At 39.7% G+C, this 15,459-nt stretch overlaps 1 protein-coding gene across 1 annotated transcript in view; it reads left to right on the plus strand.

The window, feature by feature from the left end:
• SLC9A9 (solute carrier family 9 member A9) overlaps positions 1-15,459 on the plus strand; it is a 538,678-nt gene that overhangs the window by 29,156 nt on the left and 494,063 nt on the right. The window contains exons 3-4 of the mRNA XM_030873292.2: positions 12,865-12,942; positions 15,338-15,414. Coding sequence (XP_030729152.2) covers positions 12,865-12,942; positions 15,338-15,414 — 155 coding nt within the window. The remainder of the gene's footprint in view (positions 1-12,864; positions 12,943-15,337; positions 15,415-15,459) is intronic.

Raw genomic sequence — 15,459 nt, forward strand, 5'->3', positions numbered from 1 at the left:
CTGTGCCTTTTTTATTGATAAGTTTCATATGATTTAGAGTCATCCTTCTCTTCCTAGAAGGAAACACCCTTACAAATGGAGGTTTCCTAATGTAAGTTTCCCTTACAAAAGGGTAACTTCTAGTCTGTTTTCAGAGCTTCTCCTGTGTCTGCTGTTTCTCAAAATAATCAGATCAAAATAATTCTAAGGCCAAAAAGGCATATTTTGGGGGATATAATATATTCTGGTCTCCTATACCTTCAATAGTCTGAGAAGCTTTATATAGGTTATGTGTGCAAGAAGAGTACCCAAATGATGAGTTAAAACATAGTTGAAGTAAAATAATGCAGTGGAGTACTGAGAATCTGTGCTCTGAGAGCTGATTATTTATTAAATATCCAGGAATCTGCAAGCCAGTTGATCAAACATTGGCAACTTGAAATGGGCCTTGGTAGGAGTATTTAGACTACAGAAATTGTCAACTGCTGCAAATCGGGGCTTGTAGGCTTTTTTTACTCCAGAGAGATGATTTACTAGCACACCACTGAATATATGCCTATACCATTGCATTTTTAGGAGAACTGAAAATATCCACACACCACATGTTTCATCTCACAAAAAAGTTCTTTCTCACATGGTGATTGTCTTAAAATTTCACTATTAGAGCTTCATATCTTCAGCTTGAACTGACTACCTCTAAGGTGATATAGAGAAATGCGTAAGGTTTATGTCTTTGTCCTTTTGGGCAGCTATAACGAAAATACCATAGCCTGGATGACTTAAACAACAAATATTTATTTCTCACAGTTTTAGAAGGTGGCAAGCCCAAGATCAGGTCACCAGCATATTTGGTATCTGGTGAGAGCTAGCCTTCTGATTCATAGATGGCTATCTTCCTGCTGTGTGTCCTTATGTGATAGAAAGAATGAGAGAGCTCTCTCAGTTTTCTTTTGTAAGGACATTAATCCCATGTATGAGGGCTCTACCCTCAAAATATGAGGGCTCTACCCTCACAACCTAATCACCTCCCAAAGGCACCACCTCCTAATACCAACAACTTAGGGGTTGGATTTCAACATATGAATTTTGAAGAGATGCAAATATTCAGTCCATTGCAGTTTTGCAGTTACACCTAGGGCTGAATTCTACCTCTGCCACTTTCAGCATTGAGACTTGGAGAAGTTAACTTCTCATATTTTTCTTTATCTATAAAACAGGGATCAGTGATACCCACTTTAGGTTTACAAAATAAAGGAGAAAAAGTTATTTAGTGTTAGGTGTGCTGTAAATGTTACTCTGCTTCCTTAACATCGGCTCTTGGCAAGCATGGCTTTCCTCCTTGGGACAAAGTTTGAAGTAGGCATGTTGAAGGAAGTTTGGTGTTGTTTTTTTAATGCATCATTTTTAAGGTGAATGCACTGTTTGAAAAATACATCATTTTAATTTTAAATCAAGATGTATGGTATCCTTTTCTGCTGACTTCAGCACCTCCCCCCCACCCCACTTCCCCCAAATCCCTTCAAGCATGCCTGCTATGACTGTAGTCCTTGCTGACTCAGCCCTTTCCTGTCCAGCTTCCCCAGGCCAGTTGCTCTGTGGTGAGGTCTTGTGACGGGGAAGCTGCAAGCACACTTCAAAACTAAGGACCAAAAAGATAATGCAAACTCAGAAAAATTGTAAGGCAAAAAAGAAACTCTGTGGGACTGTGATGCTCCTGTGTATTCCGAGGGTTGGAAAGCACAGTTTCTTTGGCTTATAATATAAAAAATTGGCCAAGATTAAGATCAATTCCAGATTAGGGGGGAAATCATTCTTGAGGCACAGGTTTTCAGTTCTGTTGGATGTCTTTCCTTTTGCAACCCTCCCCTGGGTACTGAGGAATGAATACTCTTGGTGAGATGGGGGACCAGGCCCTTCTCACACACACCTATTATTTTCTCTTCCCCTGCTGATCTGTAGCCAGGGAGTCCCCCTGTTGTGTTAATACCACAGCTAGTGGAGGTAAAGACGGGTAGGCAACCCACACAGCAAAGGGCACCAGCAGCCAATCCAAGCTATATGTAGGGAGTTAAAAGTTCAGGAGTCTGGGTGTCTAGGGTCGGGAGTAGGAGACCATATCATTTGATTTTCAAACTGGAACTCTTGAGAGCTAAGTGAGGCATGATAAATAATTAGGCCAGGACAACAGGTATTACCTGGGACTGTTCTGGTCAAACCAGAAGGTATGGTTACCTTAGTAAAGGGTCACAAAGGTAACAGAGGTAAGTTCATATGTCAAGAATCTTATGCAGAAACATAGGAGACTGTCTGCCCATCGGTGTCTAGGTGCTGTGGCAATGATCTGGAAAATGTGGGTGGTCTTTATGTATTTGAAGCTCATGAGGACACATCCAATAGTGGAGTGGATAACCTGAAACCATAGGTGGATGGCAGATGGACTACTTTAGTTAAGAAGGTGGTCCCTGGCGTCATATTACTTGGTTCAAATGCTGCTTACCAGCTGTGTGATGCTGGATGAGATGATTAGTTTTCCTATGCTTCAATTTCCCCATTTGTAAAATGGGATATTCCTAACTATCAATACTTTGTAGGGTCATTGTGAGTTGCAAATGAGAACATACATGTAAAGCACTTAGAATAGTGCCCGGTTCATAGTAAGTGTTCAAGGTATATTAACTGTTAGTTTTGTTATCTTTATTGTTATCAACAAAGCAATGGACTCACAATCAGAAGCTAAGGTTTGAGTCCAAGTCTTACTACTTACAAGGTGTGACTCTGTGAAAGCCACGTATCTCTCTGAGCCTCGGTTCCACCTCTGTAAACGTGGGGTGTTCACAGTACTTACCTCAAAAGGTTGTTTTAAAGAAAAAATGAGAGTCTATGTATGAAGGCACTTTTAAAACTGTAAGAGCCTTATGGAAATGTCAGGGTTTTTAAAAATTATTACTTATTATTGTAATTAATTGACAAGTGGTAACTGTAGTAGTCTATAAGTAAGGAAGACAGACCCTGAGCTTCAGCCCTGCCTGAATTATAATGACTGTGCATTCCCTTTTCCATGGTAGTTATTTCCATTTCAGTCTCACCATTATTCCAAGAGGTGATCAGATATCGCCCCTGTGTTTCAGAAACTGAGGCTCTGAAAGCTTATGTGACTTGGTCAAGATTAATCTGTGGCCCAAATGGTCTTAGGACCAAGTCTTCTGACTTTGAGTTCAGTGTTGTTTCCACAACTCCGTGTTGCCAAGCTAAATATTTAGAATTATATGAATGTTTTGTTCTCAATTCTCCACTTAAGTTTGCCTGGGTTTATAAACATTACCTACCTCCAATGAAATACCAGTGCTTATATCTGTCATTTTTGCATGTATAATGTTCACAATAATGTATTTCTAGAATTTTAATTACTTGAAAAGTCATCATAGTTTTGTGAGAAATCTCACAATTTCTCAATGATAATTTATAATTATTATTACAAATAAAATATATTTACATATATTTTACATATTTTTCTATGTGATTTAAATCAGATGGTCTCTCAAACTTTGCAACTTGCTTTATTTATTTATTATTATACCCTTACCTTTCCTCAGGCTTTTAAAAGTTTAGGGTAAACAGCCAATTATAAAACTTTAGGAGAAAATATATTTATGACATCAAGATAAGAGAAGATTTTTTTAAAGAAGTTACCAAAAGCTGAATCAAAGTAAAAATGGGATAAGTTTTACTACATTAAAATGAAAAACTTTTGCATGAAAAGACACCACTGACAAATTTAAAAAACAATGTTAAAAAGTTTAAGGGGGTGAGAGAATAGAAGAATGTATTTGAAGTGTAAATAACCAAAACAGAATAGTAATCAGGTTGTGTGAAGAACTAATAAACAAGAAAAAGTCATACTGGGTAAAAGGTATGATCCAAAAAAATCACTAAAGTGATGTCACAAAAGACCAATAAACAAGGAAAATATGCTTATTTCATTAGTAATGGGAAATGCAAAGAAAACAGTAATGTGGTAGCAACTCATATATATCTTACTGGTAAAAATTAGAAATCTGTCAATACTAAGTGTTGGCTAGAAGGTAGAGAAATCCTCCTATACTTTCCCGTGGAGTGTAAATGGTGTAACCACTTTAAAGTTACTTCAACCTACTACGGTTGAAGATTCGTATACCTTATCATCCAGCAGTTCTACTGCTATGTATTTTCCTCTTTTAGAGAAATTTACACATGTATGCAAAGGCTTAAGTACAAGAATATCTATTGCATTATTTTTAGTCATAGTGAAAATAGGAAAATACCTAATTGCCCTAATTCTCTTATCAGAGAAGGGAAAAAACAATCGTGATATATTCATCCAACAGAAGGCTATACAGCAGTTTAAGCGAATAGACAAGATCCACATGTATTAATGTAGATAAATTGTAAGAACGCTTCTGAATGTATAAAGCAGGATACAAAAGGCTAGTTATGGCTAAATTTCTGTAAAATTTAAAAATACACAAATAATACTAATTATTTCTATGGATACATGTATATGAAGTACAAGAATACAGTCATGGAAGGAAAGCACTTTCTAACTTCAGGGTATTGGTCACTTCTGGGGAAGGGTCTTCAACTCTGACACATCATTTAAAACTTGTTTGAAGCAAAATGAAGAATATAAATATAGTAAAAAGAGAAACAGCTCTGGTTTAGGATTTCAAAGTTCAGTGGTGCCTCTGAGTGATCCTGTGATTTTCCACATGTCCCTTGAACTTTCTGGGGGACAACATTAGGTCAGGGTTTCAAACATTTTTTAGCAGAGGAACACTTCATTCAAAGAAAATCTGAAAATCCTTCACAATGTGTGAAACAGGTGAAATCAAAACTGCTCAGGCAGAACCTGGAGAGCAGAGCCAGGGTGGACGCAGCGCAGTTGTCTCCATTTCCCATCACCACCACTCCCTCCGTGGAGCCCAGGCATTGGCAGAAATCAGTTTGCAGACCCTTAAGTTGGGTGACGTCTCAGGCAGCTTCTCCTTCTGACAGCCTATGTATCTGTGGCACTCTGTATTTCTTAAACAACAGCCTACAGGAGGTAAAGCCTATTTCTCTGATGAGTCCCTGCCACATATAAGAGCTCTGTAGGAAACCATCTGGAAAAATGGAAGAATGCTTTTCACTGTGAATAACTATCTCCTAAACTGGCCATTCCACAGATTTGAATGTCAAGAGCAGGATTTCTCCCCATTTTTAAAAAACAGTAATTCATTATCTTTTTGCTGCTTGTATGGCTTCCTTACCTGCCTAAACTTATATCCTTACCATTCTTTGTCCTGATCTTACTTACTCTAAGTAAATATTGTTGAATGAATGGATGTCTCCTTGGTTTGGTCCTTTCTTTCCATTCTGTCACAGTTACCTTCATTCACATTGTCCTTACCTTGTGCTCATTTTGGTTCTTGACAATGGTTTCCCTTCATCCAGGCTAAACTTGAGGTCCCTTCAAACTAATCTACATGAGACACCTTTTTTTTTAAATGACTTTATTTTTTAAGTAAGTAATACATTCATGTGGCTTAACGTTCAAAAGGTACCAAAAAGGTGGGTTGGAATCTTGAAGACATTATTCAATATCATTTCTTTTGCCCATCTGATTTTTAACTTGATAGTATTTATTAAAAAAAGACGTTTTGTTGTTGCAGTATAGTTGCCCATCTGATTTTATAGCTAGTTGAGACATAGGTACAGGAATGAGAAAGACAGAGAGCAAAAGCTAGGTAAAATAATGAGTCTCAGTCTGTAAGCTGGCTTGCTCGTCTTTCACCCCAGAATTAGAAAGACTGACCCACCCAGCCACGGACCCAGCTGGACAGCATGAGCCTTCCCTAGGTCTGGGAGGAGCGGGGGGCATCCACTTTGAGCAAGCAGGCCGGTTCCAACACGGAGAGAGAGGGAGCTGAGATGCACACCCTCAGTTCGTTTACTCCAGCTTACCAATTAGGCTAGTCACTCTCTGTTTCCTAGGGAGAGTGAGTGAAAGGTGGGACCAGGGCCAGGAGTGTTAAATCCTGTACAGTGCTCCCCAACTGGTGTGCTGATGGGTTACAGGTGTGCCATGAGGTATCAATCCCTTCATCCTCAGGCTGAGGATGGTCAGAGTCCTAGTCTCATCTTTTCATCCCTGAGTAGTCTCATCAGGACCCTAATTTCCCCACAGTTTACCCCATTGACCCAATATACTCATTTTGTGTGTGTCGTGATGGCAAAAATGCTGGGATGCCCTGCTCTAAGCAGCAGTCCTCTCTATATCCATAGATATGAAGCCAGGGCAAAGAAAGTCGTCCCTCACTAAGTACATACAGAAAACCCTTCTCCCAACCCCCGTACTTCCTGCCACCAAGTTCTCCTCCCTGGCCTCCCCAGAAGCAACTGATTGTGTATATATATATATAACTTGTATATATAATATGCAATAGACGATAGTATATATATATGCATATATACACACACATATTTATAATATGCAGGTAAATATTCTACACGTCCTCCTTTTCCACACAAATCATGGAATAGGCCAAATGCTTTAACAAACTACCCCCAAATCTCTATGACTTAACACAATAAAGGTTTATTTCTTGCTTGTGTTCCAATCCAGTGTGACCTTTGGGCCATGAGGGGACCACTGTAGTCTTCTCCAGGGGCCATTAATCATTCCCAACTTCCTTTAATCTAGTGGTTCTGCCAGTCGCTAGTATTTGGGACCTCTGCCAGATGTTCTACAGGAGCTAACAAAGGCAGAAAGACAGAGAACATGGAAGATTTAGGGGATTTTTAGAGACCAGGGTTGGAAATGATTTATATTACTTCTATCCATATTCAATTGGCCAGACCTTTGTCATATGGCCCCACGTGACTACAAGGAAATGTGGTCTAAGTGTCTGGCCAGGACAAAAAGAAAATGGGGTGTGGTGAGGCCATAGCAGTGTTTGTTACACATGCCAGACAGACTGTTCCACACCTTGCTTTTTGAGCTTGACAGCAAATTTTAGAAAGCAGCCATATCAGTTCACAGACAGTTTCCTCAGCCTTTCTAACAGTTGCATAGTATTCAGTTTTACAGATTATAGTTGACCCTTGAACAACACAAGTTTGAACTGCGTGGGTCCACTTATATGCAGATGTTTTTCAATAACAAGTACTGCAGTACTAGATGATCTATAGTTGGTTGAATCTGCGGATGCAGAACCGTGGATAAGCAGGAACTGCAGAAAGGGAAGAACCTCGTATACAGAGGGCCAACTGTGAGTTATACCCAGTTTTCGACTGCATGGAGGGTCAGCACCGCTAACCTCTACCTTGGTCAAGGGTCAGCTGAATATTGTGATTTATTTAACCAGTCCATTTTTCAATCATCCTCAATGCTTTCTTTCTTCCCATTTATTCATCTGCAATGAATACTCTTGCCCTCATGTCATTCTACACATGTGCAAGCATATCTGCAGGATAAATTCTCAGATGAGGTGTTGCTGAATCAAATGGTATGGATATCTGGGCTTTCCTGGTGGTGCAGTGGTTAAGAATCCACATGCCAATGCAGGGGACACGGGTTCGAGCCCTGGTCCAGGAAGATCCCACATGCCGCGGAGCAACTAAGCCCATGTGCCAAAACTGCAGAGCCTACACTCTAGAGCCTGCGAGCCACAGCTATTGAAGCCCGCACGCCTAGAGCCCGTGCTCCGCAACAAGAGAAGCCACCGCAATGAGAAGCCTGCGCACCTCAACGAAGAGTAGCCCCCGCTCCCTGCAACTAGAGAAAGCCTGCGTGCAGCAACGAAGACCCAGCGCAGCCAAAAATAAATAAATAAATAAATTTCAAAAACAAAACAAATGTTATGGATATTTGACATTTTGATGCCTTTTGCTAAATTACTCTACTAAAAGGTTATACAAATTTATACTCCCAATAGCCATTTTGTTGTTTAATCCTGCTGTGCAAAAATATCTCTACTTTCTTCCGTGTTTGAATGAATATAGTTTCAGTTCATTACCGCTGGGTTAGAGAGGTAAATAGTCTGGGCAGTATGCATAGCCAGGCCTTAACCTCCTCCCACATCACTCAGGAGGTCTACATTTTCTACTTCTGTTCCCCAAGTGCGCCTTGTGCCTCCAATCCTTAACCCATTCCTTCAGCGATTTCTTCCATTTCAATTCAGGTATAGTGAGCCTTTCTTGAGAAACAATCAATGTCAGGTACCAAGTAGAACACTTTACACCTCTTATTACATCTAATCCTCAAAAGCAAGTCTAGGAAGTAGGCATTTGCATGCCCATATTACAAATGATGAAACTGAGCCTCAGAGAGATTAAGTGGACTAAGCTTATCTAATTAGTAGGCGGTATATTTTCATCAGATATTCTGAATTTGTTCTGCATTCTCCCCCTCTGGTGCTTTTCATACCAAAACTTAGGGCAGAGGAAAGGAAACACACACCCTTGAGTTGTCTCTATGTATATCCCAAAGCTGTCTCCCCCGAGCAAGCCAAGTTTTCTTTGAATTCTCATATTTACATTAAAAATGCATACAGGTTTTGATTTTCCCTTTTAAATATATCTGCATTTTAAAAATATTTAAAATATTTCAAACTGCTTGCTATCAAGTATAACTGAAACTCCAGGAAGCTGCCAGTTTCCCTTGTGGCTTGGTGAACCCTGGCCCACTGCTTCCAGGGCAGACAAAGGATCATGGTTCTGTATGTTGGTGTCCCATGGAGAGGCTCCTACCCAACCTTCAAAACCCAGCTCATACGCTGCTTCAATATCAAGCCTCCCTGCAGGGTTAGCAAGCCCAGAGTGGTGTCTCTGTTCTAGAGAACCATGAACTACAACGTAACCCTGTGCCTTGTACTGAAAGTACACAGCGTCTTTCTTTTGACTATAACCTTCATGGATTCAGTCCATCTATCATATATCTTCAAGAACTTTGCAACAGAGAAGAGGCTTGTTAGATTTCTAATGAACAAAGCATTGAAGATAAGTGAACGCATTATTGTGTTAACACTTTTCCAAAGGAATTGGGAATTGCCAAAATAATGAAAGCCTACTTCTGAGTCCCAACTTCTCTTCAACACTCCTAAGTCTTGCTTTAAGTAGTTATGTTAGCCTGGTTCTCCCTTGGAGATCACACATTTAGCTTTACCATGTAGATATACTCAATTCCCAGCAGTATCCCTGACACATTCATTGACACTGGGCACGCCATTCATTTCTTCTCCTGTCTCTGGAAAAAGGGGATAATTGCATTTGCCAGTTACCACGCAGGAATGCTGTCAGAGTTGATGAAACTATGTTTTTAAAAGGCCTCTTTGGGAGTAATATGCCACATAAATCACAGTCCCCTATTAAAGTGGTTCTTTTAGTGCTTATTTATTTAGTAGTTGCTAGAACACTGATATTTCTTCCTAGATAGTTCATATTGAGTTGCTGGAAGCCTTAATACTCGGGATCAAACAGAATTTTTTTTTTTTTAATTTATTTTTGGGTGTGTTGGGTCTTGTTTCTATGCGAGGGCTTTCTCTAGTTGTGGCAAGCGGGGGCCACTCTTCATCGCGGTGCGTGGGCCTCTCAGTATCGCGGCCTCTCTTGTTGCGGAGCACAGGCTCCAGATGCGCAGGCTCAGTAGTTGTGGCTCACGTGCCTAGTTGCTCCGCGGCATGTGGAACCCTCCCAAACCAGGGCCCAAACCTGTGTCCCCTGCATTGGCAGGCAGATTCTCAACCACTGTGCCACCAGGGAAGCCCCAAACAGAATTTCCGTATCTATAACCTTCTGATGAGAATTAAACTTGGTACCTTTGCTTTCTGCTTTTGGAAGTTTTCAAGTTGATTATCTCTATCAACGTGTCCAGGCCATTCCTAGCCAAATACCGGTGCATGTTTGAGTTAATAGGTAAAACTACTGCATCCTTGTAGTAGTTGAACATATTGGTATTTTTCTGTCTCATATTGTCTGGTATTTTAAGAATTGAATCTCAGTATTTAAAAATCTCACAGTTTTCATGAAGCATCCATAATTCTACCACCTGAGTCTCAGGTCAGTTGCTCCAAATTAGCCACTCCTTATATGGGACAGTAAACCATCTAAGAATTGAATGGTCTGAATTTTTTAATTCTAGTAACTGTCTATAAATGTACAGTCCAACAGTTACTAGCCATAGAAAAAAAAATTTCAGTCCCTCAGTTCCAGTAGCTTGCAATTCAATTGCTCAGTAGATCATGTGACCCATGGCTCCTGTATTGGGCAGGACAGTAATAGAATATTTTCACATCACACAAAGTCCTACTGGACAGTGCTGGTCTATAAAATTTGTATCTTAAGACTAATGTATTTAGCTGAAAGATTTTTAACTTTCTGCTCTTCCCTTTCACACCTGTCTTAGGTTTTTTCCCCCCTCCTACTATAATGAAAAATTTTAATAGTTTGGGCCTTAAAAACAGTCTCACCTCCAAGGCCATGATTTGAACACAAAGTCTGAGGAAAATGACATGTGGAATCGCCATCTGGAGGTCGGTGCAGCGGCAGATCCAGCCATTTCTGAGAAATTGTCTGGGTTTGGAGTTACTCCCAGAACTCTGATTTAGCAGTTCCTAAGCTTATAGCAAGTCTGAAAGGAACACAAATCTGTTTTGTATATACAAATAAATCCTCGTACGCTGCATGCCATTCTCAGCCTGCCAGTTTCATCTGGCTGCTCCAGAAAATATAATTCAATAACACATTAGTTAACCTGCATGCAGGGAATGGGGCATTCTGATTATTGAAATGTTCTGGTTGAGTGATTAACCTGATTTTTGCAGAAAAACTGCCGAGACGAGGGATATTTCTGTCCAAGATGTTGTGCCACTGTAATTCTCTCTTCCAGATGATCACGGCTGCATTGCTTCTCTCCTCCAGAACTCAGAAATACATCTCTTTGCTAAAAACTTTCAAATATGCAGTTGATACACTCTCAAACAGGCCTCAAAAATAGATCAATAATGGTGTTTCAGATAATCTTAGAAAAAAGAGTAAACTTAGAAGGAAAAGTAATATCTTTGCCCAAATGTTACACAGTTGTAACACTCAAGAGTTCCTAACAATAGGGCAACTTCTTCAAATAGTATAACTTCAAAATATTAATTCAGATATTTCATTTTCTTTAGTAATAAATACTTAAAGGTGCTTATTAGATGTTAGGCAATGCTGCAAGGGCTTTGTAAGTATTAATTCATTTAATTTTTATAACCACCTTAAAATTAGGTACCAGATTATTGTATTCATTTTCAAGATGAAGAAACTGGCACAGAGAGTTGGGGATAGGCCAAGCTGATCTATCTGAATGCTCACTGGTACAAGAAGTTGTAGCATCAATGAGGGAATAACTAGGTTTATGAGAGGGTGCCCAGCTGAGTTAGGTGGCTCCTACTTCCCCCGCTTCCCCTTTCCAAATATTAGAAGAGTAGAGTTGAGGGGCCAGTATGCAGAAAAGCGAAGAGGGACTCTGGCAATGCTCAATTAGGCCCAAAGTAAAAAATGGGAGTTAAGAAAGGCTTTTCTTAATTTTTACTTAAGTAATTCTTACCTGTAATGTGTAAGGTTGTTAGGGATATATATAATTCATTCCATTTTAATAGATTTGTCTCTCAAAGGCAATTAATTTTTTTTCCAATTTAGCAAATATATATTGAGCAATGGGCTAGCACTGGGAGGGATGAAAGCAACACAGAATTGACTAAGGCATCATTGTGATCCTTGATGGCTTCCCAATTTAACTGGGAAAACAGTCAAACGGAAACCAATAATTGTGTAAAATATGTTATGAAACACATATCCTTCAAGGGAGGGTACAAAGTGCTGAAAGAGCATAGAAGAAAGAATAGTCAGTTTTGACTTGGGAAATCAAAGCATGTTTCAGAGAGGAGTAGCTTTTGAGATCCAGTTTCAGAGATGAGTAAGAATTCAGGCAAAAAGGGGGAGGAAATTAGAAAGTATAGTTGTGAAACCCATACATCTCAAAGATTTTGATGAGTGCTGTAATGGTAAGAAGGCTTAGTGGTGAAATAATGAATGGCAGTGAGTGTGTGTGTGTGTGTGTGTGTGTGTGTGTGAGAGAGAGAGAGAGAGAGATTGAGAGAGAGAGAGATTGAGAGAGAGGGAAAGTGTGGAAGAAGAGAATGAGCCTAAGGAAGGTTTTAAAGATTAAATGAGTTAACATTTTCAGACTACCCAGCAAATAGCAGATATTGGATTCAAGAATTTCTCCATCTCATTTCATTGCATTTCACACCAAGGAATTTTTTGCCAAGTTTATTTTAACATTTAAGTAAAAGCCAATAAACAAATACTAGAAAAATCCAGTTTCACTTTCAAATGTGTTTTTCCAGAGTCCAGAAAATATTTTGAACTTCAGAGTGGGATAAAGTGGGAAAAGTAAGACTAAATTTCTAAAAATGTTTTATTTGGGAAAACCTTAGATAAATCCTTGTCAGAGCTAAAATGTTGGAACACTACCAATCTCCTCAACCAGAAAAAAATAAAATAGAATAAAAACATTGAAAATATGAGGAATGAATAACTAATCAAAGTAAAAGGAAAAGGTTTTCTTTGCCTAGAGAGGTTTCATTGAGGTTTTTTTGATGTTCTTATTAGCTGCAGAATAAAGTTTTACATTTAAAATATTTATAGTTGTATTCAATTATGAATTTCTAAGTTTGCATTTTCTCTTATTTTCATCTTTGCTAATTTAATATCATGTTAATATGCCTCAGACAACCTTAGCAAGGGTGACTGTAACAATTTTTTTAAACTTATTTTTAGTAGCCCAAAGGAGCATCTTCTTAACTATACTTTTGTCTTTTCTGGCAGATGACATTTGATCCAGAAATCTTCTTCAATGTTTTACTGCCACCAATTATATTTCATGCCGGATATAGCCTAAAGAAGGTAAATATACAGTGATTGTTTTCTTCTTGTATCATTAAGTAGAGTATTTTGCCAGCACTAATGAAAACAATTATTTTATTTTATGGGTTTGCCTATTTGGTAAGAATATCATTATCTTAGATCATATGTGATACAGATTCAAATCTGACATGCTTAGAATTCTTCTAAATCCTGCTATGTCCAGTATACTAACCGATAGCCACGTGCCATTGAAATGTGACTAGTCTGAATGGTGTGCTTTTTCTTTTTTGTTTGTTTTTTTAACTTTTATTTATTTATTTATTTATTAATATTTGGGGCGTTTTAATCAGTCGTTTTTCTACAGTTATCATAGAAATAGTTTTTTTGTGGTTTTTGGCTATTTATTTATTTTTGGCTGTGTTGGGTCTTCATTGCTGTGCGCGGGCTTTCTCTAGTTGCGCAGAGCAGGGGCTACTCTTTATTGAGGTGCATGGGCTTCTCATTGCGGTGGCCTCTTGTTGTGGAGCATGGGCTCTAGGCACGCAGGCTTCAGTAGTTGTGGTGCTCGGACTCAGTAGTTGTGGCACCCGGGCTTAGTTGCTCCATGGCATGTGGAATCTTCCCAGACCAGGGCTCGAACCCATGTCCCCTGCATTGGCAAGCTGATTCTTAACCTCTGCACCACCAGGGAAGCCCCTGAAAACGTGCTTTAAGTGTACAATATGCACTGGATTTTACAGACTCAGTATCAAAAAATAATGTAAATTATTTCAATAATGTTTTATATTGATTTCATACAGAAATGATAATGTTTGAATATATTGGATTAAATAAAACATTTTATTATCAACATTCATTTTACTTTTTTTTTGCGGTACGCGGGCCTCTCACTGCTGTGGCCTCTCCTGTTGCGGAGAGGCGCGCAGGCTCAGTGGCCATGGCTCACGAGCCCAGCCGCTCTGCGGCATGGGGGATCTTCCCGGACCGGGGCACGAACCCATGTCCCCTGCATCGGCAGGCGGACTCTCAACCACTGTGCCAACAGGGAAGCCCTCATTTTACTTTTTAAAAACTTATTTTAATGTGGCTACTAGAAAAATTTTAAATGACATATATGGTTTACATTATATTTCTACTGGGCAATATTATTCTAGATGATTATAACCAAAGAGTTTGCTGTTAATTACATTGGGTTTACCCATCACCCATTGGGTGAAAACTTAAGATTGTTTTGCTAATACTCAGCTGTTGATGCTGATAGAGACAAAGTCTGGTTTTGCAGTTTCTATGCACTTGCAAAACATTACTTAGGTGCAGCCTGAATGCTCACATTTCCTAAATTAGTAATTCACATAGAAGTTTAGATGCTAGCATCCCAAGTGCTGCAGAGTGAGGTTCTGGCCTGAATGAGTTTTGAGATGCAGAGGTAGTGCAGTTGCTTTTCTGCTGCCCACCACCCACTCCAGAGATTCCTAGGGCTCTCCTCCTTTGGCCTATGGGCTCCAGCAGCCTTTGCTTTTTCAGCACAGACCTGATTTTCTTGTGTACTCCAGGCTCCCTCTTTCTGTCAGTTCTGGCTACTTAGATGCCACTTACAGAACTGGAAGGGAGTTTTCCCAAGCAAGCATTTGAAAAGATTTAGAAAGCTAGACTTATTCCAGTCATCCTTCCTCATCCCCAGCCCCAAGACTAGGTATCATTTTGTGTGATTCATTAGAATAAACTGTTGTAGGTGATTAAGGTTTTGTTTCACCACATTCAGAAGAACTGTAAATCAGAGATCCAATAAAAGTCAAAAGACAACTTAAATTTTTTTTTTTTTTTTTTTTTTTTTTTTTTGCGGTACGCGGGCCTCTCACTGTTGTGGCCTCTCCCGTTGCGGAGCACAGGCTCCGGACGCGCAGCCTCAGCGGCCGTGGCTCACGGGCCCAGCTGCTCCGCGGCATATCGGACCGGGGCACGAACCCGTGTCCCTTGCATCGGCAGGCGGACTCTCATCTACTGCGCCACCAGGGAAGCCCAACTTAAATCTTTTAGAATAGTATATTTAAAGTGCTAAAGGGGTTTCAGTGACAACAAAACTTCTGAAAAACTCTGTCTTCCTTTAATCATCCCAGAATCCTGCATGGCCATTGCTCCAGTCCCTTCCCTCTCTCTCAGGTCCAGCCAGTTCTGGCAGTAGTTTCTCTCATCTCTACCCTGTCACCTTCCAGGTGTATTTTTTCCTCTATTTTTTGGAAACCTCTGTCCTTTTCTGTGTAAATCAGTTAAGCCTTATTTGTACAATAGGGCCAGGAACTGATGCTCCAAAAACAAAATTTGCCTAAACAGTGAGGGAAGGGTGGGGCAATTTATTGCATTTATTTTTATTTCCTGTTAACACTAAGAAGAAAAATGCTGACGTACTATATAAAATGTATCTTTTTCTCCCCAGAGACACTTTTTTCAGAACTTAGGATCTATTTTAACATATGCCTTCTTGGGAACTGCCATCTCCTGTATCGTCATAGGGTAAGTGACATTCGGAGCTCAAGTTCCAGAAGGCTGTAGGGCCGG

Source organism: Globicephala melas, chromosome 4 (assembly GCF_963455315.2).
Source record: "Globicephala melas chromosome 4, mGloMel1.2, whole genome shotgun sequence".
NCBI classification, from domain to species: domain Eukaryota; kingdom Metazoa; phylum Chordata; class Mammalia; order Artiodactyla; family Delphinidae; genus Globicephala; species Globicephala melas.